The following is a 15,769-nucleotide window of genomic DNA, read 5'->3' as shown; positions in this document are numbered from 1 at the left end:
TTACTTCTTTTTTCTTCGAAAATGTTCACTGCAACTGAAAATAGATGGTTGCTGAAAAATAGCCGCTTTGCTTTGTCAACTGAGATTCGCAACTTCAGTTGAAAGTTGCCATACATTAAGTAATTTTGGCAACTGACAACGCCACTCAACGATAATTGCTATTGATAATCGACCCCTAAAATTTTGCGAAAAAATGTTCAACCAAAAATTTGGAACTTTTCAGGCGGAGTTACCCGAAGGAGTATACCGATAAAGTTTATATATCTTCGGGCATAGACTAATGGGTCTATCTTGTATTGCCACTAAACTTGAGTTGCGTTGTCAGTTGTCTGCGCGACTGAGACGAAATGTTGTACCATTAATGTCAACTCCACTGGGTGGTCGATAAACATGTTATCGATCAGTGTTTTTTCAAACTTGTGACCTCTATTCGCCAAAAAAAAAAAAAAAAAAAAAAACATTTTAAAAATAATTGCGCTTTGGATAACTCTTATGTATATTCTGGACAATATTTTAATATTTTGGCTGAGTTTTCGAGCAAATTTGGAAAATAACCTGCCCATTGAATCTTCGGATCGTCAAGATTTATTTGCTGTCCTAAAAAATGATAAGTTCGGTGGAATTATTTTTTGATGATGAAGAAAATGTACAGGACATTGCATCTATTAGAAGAAATCTTACTATTTGTTGTAGTCAAGCTTAATCTCATATTTGTTGTTTTCAAATTTAAAAAAACAACAAGTTTGAAGTGGGGTGTAGTTAAATTGATTACTTTTGGGGATGACAGAGAATACTAGTTTCGTCCAACGCCACTTGGACTCATCAGTTCTCTTAGTTCTTTGTATTGAAACAAAGAACCCTTCCCCAATTTTATGACGACTCGAGCTCAAGAATAAGTGTGACTGATGAATTCGTTTCAATGCGAATTCAACCGAAAACACCTAAAAACTCTCGTAGCCGCATATGTAAACCAAATTAACTACTCCCACTGTCATGTGTCTCCACATTGCAGAGAATGCACATAACTATTTTGATAGTTGTCGAAAAATAACAACAACCAATCGTCCACGGTGCTCTGGGTCTATTTTTAGATTCACTTTGGCAGTTTTGTTGAGATGTATGTTTAACTTACTATTTGTTGTAGTCAAGCTTAATCTCATATTTGTTGTTTTCAAATTTAAAAAAACAACAAGTTTGAAGTGGGGTGTAGTTAAATTGATTACTTTTGGGGATGGCTTCAAACTTGTTGTTTTTTTAAATTTGAAAACAACAAATATGAGATTAAGCTTGACTACAACAAATAGTAAGTTAAACATACATCTCAACAAAACTGCCAAAGTGAATCTATTAGAAGAAATTTGAGGGACAAGTCGAATCCATTGGAATTGCCATCTGCCCTGTAAGCTGATGATCATGTATAATCAGTAAATTATTTTAGGTTTAAGGCGTATTTTCGATTGCCAAAGAATGCCGTAGTTTACGTTGTGGAAAGTTATAGGATGACTTCAAAGTAAGTTACAGATCAACTGCAATACCCCCACTTTTTAAAGTGTGCGCAGCGTTGAGATTCTTTGCGGACGGAAGTTTCCAAAAGTCCCATGGAAATGATTTCAACAATTGCATGGCTCAATCTACATTGTCGAGAGTATTGAAGGAAGTTGTCCCCTTGATAGAGGACAAATTGTGTATTTCGAAGTTGACAGAGCAGGAAAAAAGGCAAAATAAAATCCATTTTTACTCAAAAACGAAATTCCCTGGTGTAGTTGGCTATATAGATGGAGCACATGTGCACATTATGGGGGTCCAATGGAGGATGTTCGTCATTTGTACTTAAACTGAACCTACTGTATTTGTCACCAAATTCATTTGCAAAAGATTTGCTGCTGTCCGCTCCAAAGGCGATAAATTCACTTATTGTGATGGACCACCACCAGTGTCGTTGAAGTTTATTTTGAGGCATTTTCTTTTTCAACTTTGCTTTAAAGTGAATCCAGACTCTGCCACTCTTCAGGTGTTCGTGTTGGAGGTTCATGGCTGTTAAACTGTCCGAAATGAACCTCCACGCTTCATCCGCTGTGGCTTTGGTTTCACCTAAACTCCCGAACTCCTCGGGCTAAGTTTGGATTTTCACTCAGTTTATCAATTAATATTTCAAACTGTTGCTTTGTCGTTATTTTCACCATATTGATACTCAAAATTAATTAATGATGCAAAGAATCAATAATTGTTAACAAAATGTTTATTTTTCCTTCTATTTTACTTCTTGTTTATTCGAAAATGTTCACTGCAACTGAAAATTGGTGGTTGCTGAAAAACAGCCGCTTCGTCAACTGAGATTCGCAACTTCAGTTGAGAGTTGCCATACGTGGATCAATTTTGACAACTGGCAACGCCACTCAACGATAATTGTTATCGATGATCGACCCCTAAGTTTGGTGAAAATATTAGGAAGTACAAAAAATCCAATCGGACAGACAAACGAACGGGGCTAAATCAGGTCCAAATTGTCCGAAACGGATTTTGCCAAACGCACTTGAGAATTTTTAATACTACCACTATATGGGTGCTGTAAAAATTTGTAAATATGTACCATCAATTTGGGAATTTATTAACCACTTTAACTAAAAAGAGATTTGTAATATACATGAAAGATTTTCCAACGGGTTTTCATAAAAACATAGACCTGTATTTACAAGGATGCCACACATTTGGGGTTATTCCCTGTGAGTTTTTTTTTTTCACTTTCTCCCTTAAGTTGAAACGGTGGAAAAACAAAACTCACGGGGAATTTTCGTTCAGAACAACCCCCATTGAGATTCTAAAATAAGTTGAACGATGAGAAAATATTTTGCCGAAAAATTTCTGTCCTAATTGAAACTAAACTTTATATACTATACTTGATTGTGTACAGATAGACCTCTAACTAGTTTGTTGCTTTTGATGCCGACTTTTCATTGTTTTTGGGCGACTTCAAGATAATTCGTCTACTTTAAATAAAAATACAATTTACATTCATACTAGACCACAAAAGAAGTAAACTAATTTATGACTCACAGTACCGAGTGTTAGCTAAATACATCAAATTCGGTGATAAAGTTGTATGATGGCAATGAGATTTTTTTACCCTCTGAGAATTTTGAACTGGAATTACCCAAAAACTGTAAACGTAACAAAATTTATGCGGATTATGTACACGGTGGGGTCTCTCTATTTCTGTTAAAAAAATCGAAGGTCTTATTTGCTTAGGTCTTACCCACAAAAGCACCAAATCACAACCTAATCAACAAATATGATTGGAGTGAGAACATACCCAGCAAATTTTGAAGGAAGGTGTTCCATGCGATGACATGATTTCATGGCATCTTTTGTGTTGTTTCAAACGAAGTCGTGAAAGATCCGATCTTTTCATTAGCATTTGAACCAATGCAAAGAAAGTTGTGAAAGATCCGATCTTTTCATCAGCATTTGAACCCATGCAAAGGAAGTCGTGAAAGATCCGATCTTTTCATCAGCATTTGAACACATTCCATCGATCCAATAGAAATGAATTTTGTGTTTTTATTTATACAAATTTTTCTAAATATATAAGATTAATTATTTACAATAGGCTTGATGTTGTCGGAGACTCGAAATCACAACCAACGTTGTTAAAACTCTCGTCGTAATGATAATGTCATCGCAAAGGGTTCGTGAAAATGACAATCCAAAGCATTGGTGGAAATGACATACCAAAGCATTGGTGAAAATGACATGTCAAAGCATTGGTGTAAATGACATGCTTTGGATCCAAAAATGAATAGCATCTTTTGGGGTCCACGCTCATATAAAATTCATCTATGAAGATGCTAAAAAGATGACATGCCAGATCACTTTCACCCATGATTGAATGGCATCTTTGGCATCGAACATTTTGCTGGGTAGCTTTGATCATAACCGCTCTGTTTAACGCCGTCAAAAAGATGATCTCATCCAACGCCACTCACGCGAATATAAAAATATACAGCCCTATTCTGAACATTCCCATGGGAACTGTTTCCCATGGGAGCGAAATTTCCCATTCCCACGTTTTCCATATTCTAAACGACGTGGGAAGAGCAAACCATGGGAGCTGACATTTCGAAATTAGTTACACCAAATTATTATAGCATACTTTTGGGAGCTGTAAATTTTGTTTTGTAATACAAAATGCCTATTTGCATTGAATTCGCGGTTTTTGAATTAGATTAGCAAAAGCACAACTCACTTAATTCAACAACCGTGCATTGATTTATGGATTTTTAAGTGAATGGAGTCAGCGATGTGTAATGTTGTTCTAATAAGCACATTTTCTTCAGAATGTGCGAATTTGTGTAATCATTTTTTTAATTAGTAGGCAAAAATAATTTTTGTGTATAAAGTAATCGGAACTTTTAAGTTTGTAACGAATTTAAAAATTTAACGAGTATATCGCTAGTTTTACTTATTCCTAATGAACACTAGAAATAGTATTTTGCATATTAAAAAAAAATTCAAAAAGATAAATTCGGACATTTTTCTCAATTATTACATATTTTTTCGTGTTAACATATCGTCACCATAAATTTCCGAAGAGGTATCTCAAAAAAAAGAAATAAATAAATAAAACACGTTTTTGATTGAATCTAAAACTAAAAGACGTGCCCTTGAAAAATTTCAAGCTTCTACGTTCAAAAATAACGATCCTATTCAAGAAAAGGCATTTCGGAAAATGGAATAGCATTGCAATAATTTGACATATATGTATGTACGTAAGTCCCAATTTACATTGGGCGAGTTTACTTGCGGCAATTGTCATTTTGTAGGAGAGAGAGGTGAGGCATATGGTAACACTTTGCCTCTCAGCACCCTCTCTCACCCAGAAACTGACAATTGCCGCAAGTAAACTCGCCTAATGTAAATTGGGACTTAGTCTTCAAATAGGTTTTTTCCAATTTTTTCCTTCCAAAAAGTCATGCTTAAATACGTATACATATTTTAATTTTTTTATTAATATCATAGAAGAAAAAGATGTATTCTTGAACTCTAAATCCTTATGAATTGTATCCAAAAATTTGTAATATTATTTGAAATAAATGAAATGAAAAATATGTATGTACGTTTGTGTGATCGTTGTGGTGTCGTTTAGAAGAGACTAACACGTTTTCATAGAACGTTAGTCGTCTGATTTAAAAAACCCGAAGGTTATATTACGAAAATGAATAAAAGTTGTAAAGATTGTATATATTATGGTTATTTTCCAATATATTTTAATAATTATTGCCAAAAATTCTTTTGAAATTGATTTGTTTTTACTTGCTGTGCTGGGTTAACAGAATCAACCATGACTCTTTTTCTCGTATTTCAATACATATGGTCTGTTCCAGAACTGCAAAAATCTACTAATTTTTACTACTTTTTCTTGTTTTGTTCGATAACATAAAGGAAAATTTTTTTATCGGTGTAAAACAGTTAGATTCTTGCAGGTTTTTGTATCATATAAGAATATGCAAAATCCGAAGTCTACTAATGACATATTTTACAGTACATTTTGTACGCTTTTATTAAGCAAACACATGGCGATTATAAATATTTGCAATAATTTTGTCGTGTAGATGTCTTAAAATATGAAATTTCTAGAATTTTTTTTTCAAACTCCCACACTGTTTGCTGGGGAGATTTTTCCCACAAAAAGACACAAAATTCTCCCACAATTCAAGATAGAGAATGTATACTTTTTTCCCATGGGAACAAATTCCCAATTCGAACTTCATTCAGAATGAGGGGAGATGGGAAATGGGGAAAAAAAACTCCCACAAAATTTTGTTCAGAATACGAAAATGTGGGAATGGGAAAAAATTCCCAACTCCCATGCGTTCAGAATAGGGCTGATAGATTCGTTGCCAATTTGGTTAGGAAGGAAGCAGGACTATTTAAAATTAGCTTAACTATGGGTCTGTCAACCACTTGAAAATGTGGATTTTTATTTGAACGAAATCGACTTCCGTTATATCCCCACCTGTTGTACAAGAATATGCAATCTAATGGAAAGCGCTTTATAAAGTATAATCTATAAAATCGTCTATATAGCAGGGCAAAGTAGTCTTTATACGGACGCAGATGCTTTATAAAATACAAAATTAATACCATAATGAGTAGCAGCTACCGTTCTTAGTAAAACTGGGACCTAACAATAGAATGAAGAAAATCTCCTAGGAAAATAGTATTGAAACATATATCACTACAGCTTTTCATGACACATTTAGGTATTTGAGGTAATGTAATATTAAAAGTAGAGTTATTAACAGAATGAAATTACGTCATTGAAATAAATCTCTCCTAACTCGTTTTATTGTTTTTATTATTTTTTAAGCCAACCAACAGGTCACTGTTCTTATATCTTTTTCAGATATTCTAAATTTCGTGCATTGATTTTAAAATATTCCGAATAGATTGTGATTTGATCATATAAAAATAATTTATATATTAATCATTAAAAACAAGGCCAACAATCTCTAATTGAAGAATGTATATTCTTCTCAAGAAATGCAATACAAAAAACATTAGACTTATCATTTGTCTGCCTAGCAGATAGCTGTACGTTGGTTGTTATCATCTAAGATATAGACAAAAAGTGCAGGTTACTGAACTTCCAAATAAATTTGTAAACGTGTATGTTTTCTGCGTATTAAATTGTTGTGAATCACATCTAAATATTGTTAGCATATCCAATACATGCAAGCAACCTGCAGTGACTTCTTCTGTTTTTGGACAACAATAAACAATAGAATTGAATTTATTTTGTTTAAATATCCGTTTTTGTTTATTTTTTTCTTTTTTTTATTAATAAATGAATGTCAAGTTCATTTGCATCTGGTATATTTGATGTCTTCTCTTCATGTGTAAAGAAAGTCGTCGTCCTTGTCATTGTTGTTGTGGTTGGTTATCATCGCTACAATCGAAATTTAATCAAATTATATTTGATTCCTACATCATAATAAAATTTTATAAATTTTATAACTTATGCCTACAAAACTTAAAAGCTAAATAAAATAATAATATTAATATAAAATATTTAGACAATACTGCAGTCGTCGCCTGGTTTGTCTGCCTCCAGTTGATAATAATTAACTGCACGAGTAGTCCTGTTTTCTGCTTAATGCTCTCCATTATCTCCCGACTGTCTGTCCGTTGTAGTCTTTTACAACTGCATAACATCCCATTCATCATCCATGTAATGCAAAATTGGTTTGTCATGGATTTTCTCACCAAACACCTCCTTGAGTATTTGGACGACCTTCTCTTGTATACATGACACCTGATTGCGTGGACAATAGTCATCCTCCGCTGAACAGGCCATGGTAATAAGAACTGGTGGGTGGGGCAATTGGGTAAGGAACTTTTTAAATTGGTTATAATAGGTTTCCAATTCAGCTTCTGTACTGATGTGATGAGGTAGACCATTAGTATCTGTGGTACTGCCCGAATCGAATATCAAAAGCCAATCAATTTCATCATCGGCATAGCACTTTTGTAGAGATTCTGCCAAGGCAAAAATTCGATCAAATACCTCCTTGCTAACAATATCTGGATCAGGCATTTCAATGCCTTCAAATGATCTCTTCTCCTCCAAATATTCAAAGACACCTTTTAAGGCTTCCAACTGGAGTTTCCTCTTTTCAGTGGTGCCCACAGCTGTCGACTCTGTGGCACTTTCAAAATGAAATATTTGACTCAACTGCTCATAACAATTGGCATCCTTGTAGATTTCCAAGAAGGGGTTTGAAGTGCTAAAGAAATCCAAATCAATATCCAAAATATAATTTAAAGCATCTTCTGCCGACAATAATTGTTTGGGATCGGGCACAGTTTCGGTGTCATTGTTGACAACATGTAATTCCATATCACGTGGCTGTTCCAGTTCGGATGACTGACAGTAGTTACCCTCCGATATGAAATAATCCAAACAACAGTCCACGCTTATTTTGTCTTCTTTGTGACCCACTTTAAAGTTGTATTTACCCTCCGGCATTTGGTGGCACCAAGAGTTCTTAACCCAAATGACACGATTAAAGTGGCCAGCATAGCAAGCAGGCATAATCCAATTTTCAATACTCAATTCGGCTAACATAGTTTCCTTGTCATACGCCGAACTGGCTGGTATCTCCCGAGATATAACCATGTCTGGGTGGGAGTCAAAATGTAACAATGTATTGTTTTCTAATGGCAAATGTCTGGAGGCCAGACACCGGTATATAAATTCCAATACATCGTTGTGATAGTCCACAATGAAAATGGGTATGCGTTTGAAACGCCTCAAACCCACTGTCGAAGTAACCAAGGCATCCTGTTGTGATTCGTCTGCTGATTTTTTACGCTTTCTGAGGGGTTCTTCCGAACTTTCTGGCTCCTCATTAAAACTTTCACTTTTTGGTTTGTTCGATGATGGCGACGACTCTCCCTCCAATTGTTTGTTCTTCTCTAACGTTGTTGACTCCATATTACTTTGGCCCACTTTTTAATAATTCCTTTAGGAAATTTACTTTTTTTGATAATTCTTCAAGCGACAATGTTAGAAGTATTCACAAAATGCCGTTCTTAATTAAGTTGCGCGCTTATTTTACACTTTTTCTACTTTTAACAGCGCCAGACAATGAAACAACCAAAATCAACGTATATTGCCAAAATAATGGAAAAAAACACACACACACGGTAAACGAACTCATTACTGTGAATCAGTGTTGGGTAATCGTGGACGCATTTGACAGATGGGTACCAAATACGTTTTCGACCAATGAATCCAATTGGAAAAGGCAAGAGAGGCGCACACGAATGGTATTTAAATTTTTGGCCTAACATGCTTTTCAAAACGATCATACAGAAGTTACAGGAAATAACAATATGCCAGTACTAAATACTATTTTAAAAGATATTAAGAAGACTTACCCGATAAATATCCGTCTTCTTCGCCTACTTTTCATCCCATTTCATTGTTGGATTATCTACACACTTTGTCATTATATGTATCTCTCTACCATTTAACACATTTTATCAAAGTTGCCTTATATTTCTCACTTTTTCTTTAGAAATGCCAATTTTTTTTAATTTTCCAAATAAAATAAAATAGTGCACAATTTTGTTTTTTACTCGTCACTGTTGGCCAATAAATTTTTGCGCCCTTGCCATTCTTGTCGTTTTTTGACATTCCATTTCAATGGGCAACACAGCGCGGTGGTAACATTGCTGCATTGGTGGGTCTGGCAACGCTGAAATGATTTAAAACAAAATTAACGCGTTTGCGTTCGGCGGCGTTGATCGTTATGAGAAATGGGGGATTTTAAATTAATCGATTTGAAATATGTGAATATAATATAACACAATTTAACACATATTTGCCCCAAAGAAGAATAATCGATAATAATTTATTAAAAATCGTCGTTAGAAGTCCATTAATGACATGGGAACAATGAAGTTGAAATGGGAAGTTTGTTAAATTTCCACTCGATTTCAACTGTCAATGCCTTTGCGTATAATGCTATGTTTACATTTACGAAATCCACTCGATTTCAAGTGTCAATTCCATAGCTCAAACGTCAAATGAAATCTCATCTGGATTTCATTTGACGTTTAACCTATGGAATTGGCAGTTGAAATCGAGTGGATTTCGTAAATGTGAACCAAGCATAAGTCAAATCATGGTTTAATAAGAAAGATTAGCCAAAGCTTTATGTCAATTTAAATTTTTTCATTCGAGTATGCCTAAAACTTCTAAACAATATAAACAAACTGTGTATGTGTGTGTGGTGCATGGTACAAATATACAGGTAGCCGCATCGGCAATTGTTGGTAACATAAGATGTCAAAATTTGACATCAATTCAATGCAATTGACACATTATGTTACCATCAGCTGGTTTGATAATGCTACCTGTATTATTGTACCATGGTGTGGTGTTTGAATTAGGGATAGGTTAGATTTTTTCGACTTTTCGATTTTTTTTTTTTTTCATAATATTTTTTTTTGTTGAGATCTTATTTTATTGAAACAAACAAAAACTAAAAGATTTCATTCTAAAAATATAAATTGTATACATATTTTTTACTTTATATGCCTGTTCCAGAACCTGCAAGAATCTAAAATTTTTTACTCCACAAATTTTCCTTTATGTTATCGGCAAAAATAGTAAAAATTAGTAGATTCTTGAAGTACTGGAACAGACCAAAAATATGCAAAAGTAGTACACATTGTAAAAACTTTTTAGTTCTGGAATACAACTATTGTTAGTGCCAATTTACATTATACCCCGGATACACTTAACCGGATTAACCAAGTGGATTTGGATTTAAAATGTCAATTCCCCAGCGTAAACGTCAAATAAATTCTCTCGAAGTGGGTTAACCCGGCAAAAAACTATAGTGTAACCGTACTTTTAGGCGAGTTTACTTGCGGCAAGTCTCAGTTTGTAGGAGGGACACGTAAGGTGTATGGAGGTGGAAATAAATTTTCATGTAATTCCTTTTATATTTTTCGTTTTTGATATTATTTCCAATGTCTTGAAAACAACACTTGCCGAAAAAGAATTGTTTGTATAAACGCAAGAGGCAAGTCTAACCCCCTGTTTTAGTAACTTATTTTTTGTTCGTTCGTCTATATTCGTAATAATTTAGGCATTCATAGCTCAGCCCCCAGATGACATACACATCTAATTTTTCGTATACCCGTTCCATATATCGTTAAGGATTCCTTATTTAAAAATCAGCGCTCTACATTTGCGCTAAAACGAGTAAATCGATCTACAAAATTTGACAATTCGTGTGAGAAGAACAAAAATTTTTACAAAAACTGGGGGTAAAAGAGAACGAGAAAACTTGCCGCAAGTAAACTCGCCTAATGTAAATCGGGACTTATAGTACGGTTACACTATAGTTTTTTGCCGGGTTACCCCCTTCGAGAGGATTTATTTGACGTTTGCGCTATGAAATTGACATTTGAAATACAAACCCACTGGGTTAATCCGGTTAAATGTAACCGGGGTATTAGAAAAATAGATTTAATTAGATCATGGTAGAACAAAATAAGGTAACAGCAATACCCAGCTGGCTGAACTGGGATGTGATGTTATATTACGTTTATATATAACCAGATTTAACAAACCCACTGGGTTTCAAATGTCTATTCTATTGCTTATATTTCAAATAAATCCTCATAAAGAAGGTTAGCCCTGCAAAAGGCTGTAATATAAACATGGCCTTAGTCCCAATTTACATTAGGCGAGTTTACTTGCGGCAATTGTCAGTTTGTGGGTGAGAGAGGGTGTTGAGAGGCAAAGGGTTACCATATACCTCACCTCTCTCTCCCTCAAACTGACAATTGCCGCAAGTAAACTCGCCTAATGTAAATTGGGACTTAGTGTCAAATTCCATACGACATTTTATATTTTTATTTCTATTTTCGATGTACACTGACTGTCATTGAAAATGATGCAACCTGTAGTGGAATTCTGTAACTCATTTTTCGAGTTACCGACAAATATCGGTAAAATTAAAATGCTTATAATTTCGTTAATTAACGAAAGTGTTCGGTAAGTTAACAACCAAAATAAAGCTGTTGCTAAATCCTACCGATTGCAACAGTGTTGTTAACTTTTATTGATACTTTTCATTCCTAATTTTGTGTTTTAATGTTACCGATTTTTGTCGGTAACTCAAAAAATGAGTTACAGAATTCCACAACTGAAATAAAAAATGTAAACGTTGGAAACGAGTTGAGATTTTTTAACAATTCAAAAAAAAAATTTGTAGGTTGAAAAGATGTCTTTAAGATGGCATACAAAAATTTTCCATTTACAGTACCGTTATACTAAAATTATGCCGGAAAACAAAAAATGGGCATTTTTGAAGTGAGCATTAAAAATGATGCAACACAATAATCGATCAATAATTTCCTTTTTCGCTTTTTATGCTATTTTAGTAAACAGTAGTAGACGAATTCTTAGTTGATACGTGCTGACATGTTGCAGAATATTTTGATTTTGGTGTTTCTTTGGAAAATCCGAAAAGTGAGTGTGATTCTCATTCATTTGGGAATACTAGACACTTAAAGAGTTCGGTTTTTCACTAAAAAGGCATCATTTCAAAAACTGAGAAGCCAATTGATAATTCCCTTCGCCGGGATGAAATCATGATATTGGTAGCGATCAGTAAAATTTTGCAACACTGTCAGTTCGTTTTGAAAAACATTACTCTCTGTAGTAGAGGGTAATAAATGAAGTTGAGCCAATGGGGGAATACTCCACTCAAGCAATCGAAACAGTAGTATAGTAATTTTTGGAAAATAACTTCAAAAACTAGAAATTTCTAGCCAAATTTGCCTACAAAGGAACATTAATTACAATCATGCCAAAATTACGCCAGAAACATAATTTTTTCTATCGGAATCAATGATAAAACTACTAAAAACGATAGGCAACCAATTATTCCACCATCCTGATTACTAAAGTACAGTACACATTTGGTCTGTTCCAGAACGACGATTTTTTGCAATTATCGATAACTGTCCGACCGTCCAGCAATCACAAAATATTTTGTGGTTGCATGATGAATGACAAAAATGAACGGCCACACTAGCAAGCGACAACAAAGCTGTCATTCAAAACTGACAATGTGTACCCAGCTTAAAATAGCATGTGTCTTGAAGATTGCGTTTACCGAGAAAGTGGTCTCGGTACTGGGCTTATTCTCCATGGCTTTCCGGACAAAGGCAGCTGCATATTAGGTCGATTGGTTGTCTGCCTAAGAAAGCACCTTTTGCTTGGTCGTCCGTTTCACATTTTTTTGCAGTGGAACTTTCTCCGTCTTCTCAGAAGAGGATGGTTTTCAGTTGGCCCAACCACCTTGACTTCTTTGCAGCCTGTGGAGTTTCCTAACCTCGATTTTTTCTTCGCTTTACCCACAGACCCTTTCGTCAATTGCTCTCCTTTACGGATGTTATTTGTTTTATAGGTAGACTATTTTGCTTTCTTCATTCCCTTCTAGGTTGGGTTCGGCTTCGGTGCAGAGATTGACTTCGCCTTGGAGCAATAGTTTTCGTCAATTCTACTTTTTTGTTTGGCACTGTAGCTTCCTTGGAGACTGGTTTGAGAAACTACAGGGGTTGGAATGAATATCTTGTAAAATATTCGGGTTTCTTCCTACGAATTTGCGAAGATACATCGCAGCACGTTTATAGTGCTTTGGGTCATTCACCACTGTTGCAGTCTCCTTGGATTCCACATCTTTGCTCAATGACTCAGTGGCATCCTGCCTCAGAAGTTTCTTACCAGCATGTGCACATAAATGACCAGCTGGAACTGGAATTGCGTCCTGTTTCTGATCTTCTGGAAGTCTTTCCACTTGCTCTAAGCTATCTATAATAGCTTTAAGCGTCACGCGTTGGTCGCCCCCATCCTAACTTCGATCCTGTCAGCCGTAGACCGGTTTGCACCAATCTTTCGCATATTTTTCCTTTGAGATCACCGTTTCGTCAGCTTTTCTATCATTAATATTTGGTACACTTGAAAACTCGGAGGCTACCCTAAGACAGTTATGATTCAACAAGTCTCAAAAACCATTCCATCAGCCACCCGGGAAGACGCGCGCAGTAGGAATGATATCTCCCTTTTAACTACTTCATACATATAGCCTATATTTGTATGTATCTTCTTCTAACTCGTTTGTATTAGTCCACATATTAAGATTAATTGCAGACCATATATATCCTCAAAAAGATTTCGTCGTCTTCCGATTAATTTCAGATTTTGTTTCCTATGTTCAGATAAACCTTTTCTTTGTTTTCATCAAATCCTGTAAAGGATAGGTAGGCATAGCTTTGATTATGAAAAATTTAAATATACAATTTTTAACAGTTCAAATCTTTAACATCTTCCAACAAAGCCTCCTACCTACCTTCTTTCCGCTTGCCTTCGTAGTTTGCTGCAAAAAATCTCACCCAAAATCGAGGAAAAAAGCACGTGCCCTCTGGATACACACGCACCCTAAATGAAAAACTGAAGAAGAAAATCAATACAACACCCACAACAAAAGACTTCATTCATAAGGATGAGGGAGGCACAGCACGGAGACAGCTGTGTATAGCCGTAGTAAGTAATACAGTAACAAGATTTCAATGCAAAGCACATAAGCAAACATTTAACGTCGCCTAGCCATAGCCAGCGTCTTATTTACTACACCCAGACCTTACCCACCATAACTTTGTTGGATTGGAGATGAAGAAGAAAAGTAACTGAAACAAATTTTTGTGTAGGTGGACTTCTCTTTTTATGTATGTACGTGCGTGTAGGGTATCTAACGTTATAAAATTGCTGTACATAAAATAACACCCCCTTCTGTTTGCAAATCCCCCTCATTCCCCACACAGAGGCAGACAATGGGAAATGCGTAGGTGTTTTGGAATTCTTCATACATTCATCCATACTACGCCATAGTATTAACTTAAATACAAGTTTCATTCATAATTCAGTTGCGCCAGCAGCGGTATCCGGCCACAGTTACTGAGTAACGTCGTTCAGCTGCGTTGACGTCTGAACGTTGTTACTTAACGAACTAACGTTCTTCGTTCATTGTAACTTAAACAGGCTTAACACCCACAGACCCCACAGGTCTTCAACTTTGTGTGTTTATAAGTTTATAAATTGGCGTTGTTGTTGTTTTGTAGTATTCTAACTTGGAAAGATTTTGCAGGGTTACGTTGCTCACACAAATTCGTATTTGTTGTTGTATTGTTTGTTATTTTGCAGATTTTGTTGTTAAACCGACGAAATCATTCACTTGTCTTCGAGGAAAGTTTGGGGTAGGCACAATGGGAACTTGACAACGAGCTCGCCACTAAGAAGAGACAGTTGTTGATGGCTGAGGTGGTTGGTTAGTTGTTTGTTTGGGAGGGGGCTTAGAAAGTTTTTCCACTAACCTCTCTTGAATATACTGTTGAGTCAGACAAACCGTCCAAGACAAGAACGAATACACATCAAAAGTCTCTATCCAAGTCGAAAAAACTGCGTGGGTTTGTTGTTTCATTAGGTACGAGTGGATTAAATGTGCAAGAATGAGAATCTTGCTACATACCTAGCCTCCTCTGTCAAGCAGTGTTGTTGTGATTTTCAAACAATTTCAGATTGAAGCAATTTTATTTAATACCTACCAAACAATTATATTTCGGCAAAGAGACTATGTTCGGAAAGAAAATAAGGATTTAAGGGAAAGATTTTTTGGAAATCATTGGCTCGTCCGAACGGCGAACATAGTTCCACCCTACTTATAGAGAAGTTTTTCATAGACAAAATACTCTGAATATGTGGCTAGCATTTTTCTAAGTAGATTTGTCCTTGCCGATGAATGTGATGCTCTGCTCATGGCATTGAACCACAGACCTTCTGTGTGAAAGGCGTTAGCTGTTTCGAGAAGAACCATAAGAGTTTACGAAGGTATGTATGTTGGTCCACGGAATAATCTCTAAGTTCAGCCTCTCTGTGGCAACCACTAATGTTGGCGAACACATTTTTTATTTGGAGACTTAGGTTATTTTGCAACATAACCACATCCAGATGCTAATAGATAGATTCAGAAAAATATGACATAAATAACGGAATGTAGGCGTATGAAGGACGCAAAAACACGTACATACATACACAGCAACAGGACTACACATATAACTCATGGTTCACACATACGCAACAGTTGCTGCAATTTTTCAATTCCGTTTTGACCGGTTTTCTTATGTT

General features: G+C 35.5%; 1 protein-coding gene and 1 long non-coding RNA gene across 3 annotated transcripts in view; both read right to left on the bottom strand.

Moving 5' to 3' along the window:
• LOC141401071 (uncharacterized) overlaps positions 1–9,242 on the bottom strand; it is a 184,230-nt gene extending 174,988 nt beyond the window's left edge. For both annotated transcript variants that reach the window (XR_012412263.1, XR_012412264.1), the window contains exon 1: positions 8,941–9,242. This is a non-coding gene — a long non-coding RNA (uncharacterized lncRNA). The remainder of the gene's footprint in view (positions 1–8,940) is intronic.
• Positions 6,790–8,740, bottom strand: MESR6 (misexpression suppressor of ras 6). Its single transcript, XM_073980897.1, has one exon. The coding sequence runs from the start codon at positions 8,492–8,494 to the stop codon at positions 7,196–7,198; it is 1,299 nt and encodes a 432-aa protein (XP_073836998.1). The 5' UTR covers positions 8,495–8,740; the 3' UTR covers positions 6,790–7,195.
• Positions 9,243–15,769: the final 6,527 nt, after the last annotated feature.

Source organism: Musca autumnalis, unplaced genomic scaffold, assembly GCF_047663935.1.
Source record: "Musca autumnalis isolate F117 unplaced genomic scaffold, ASM4766393v1 scaffold_4, whole genome shotgun sequence".
Classification (NCBI taxonomy): domain Eukaryota; kingdom Metazoa; phylum Arthropoda; class Insecta; order Diptera; family Muscidae; genus Musca; species Musca autumnalis.
Note: the sequence above shows the minus strand (reverse complement) of the source record. Positions and strands in the feature narration are given on the sequence as shown.

Coding starts and splice junctions, on each gene's coding strand:
- MESR6 (XM_073980897.1), bottom strand. CDS start 8,494: ATGGAGTCAACAACGTTAGAGAAGAACAAACAATTGGAGGGAGAGTCG.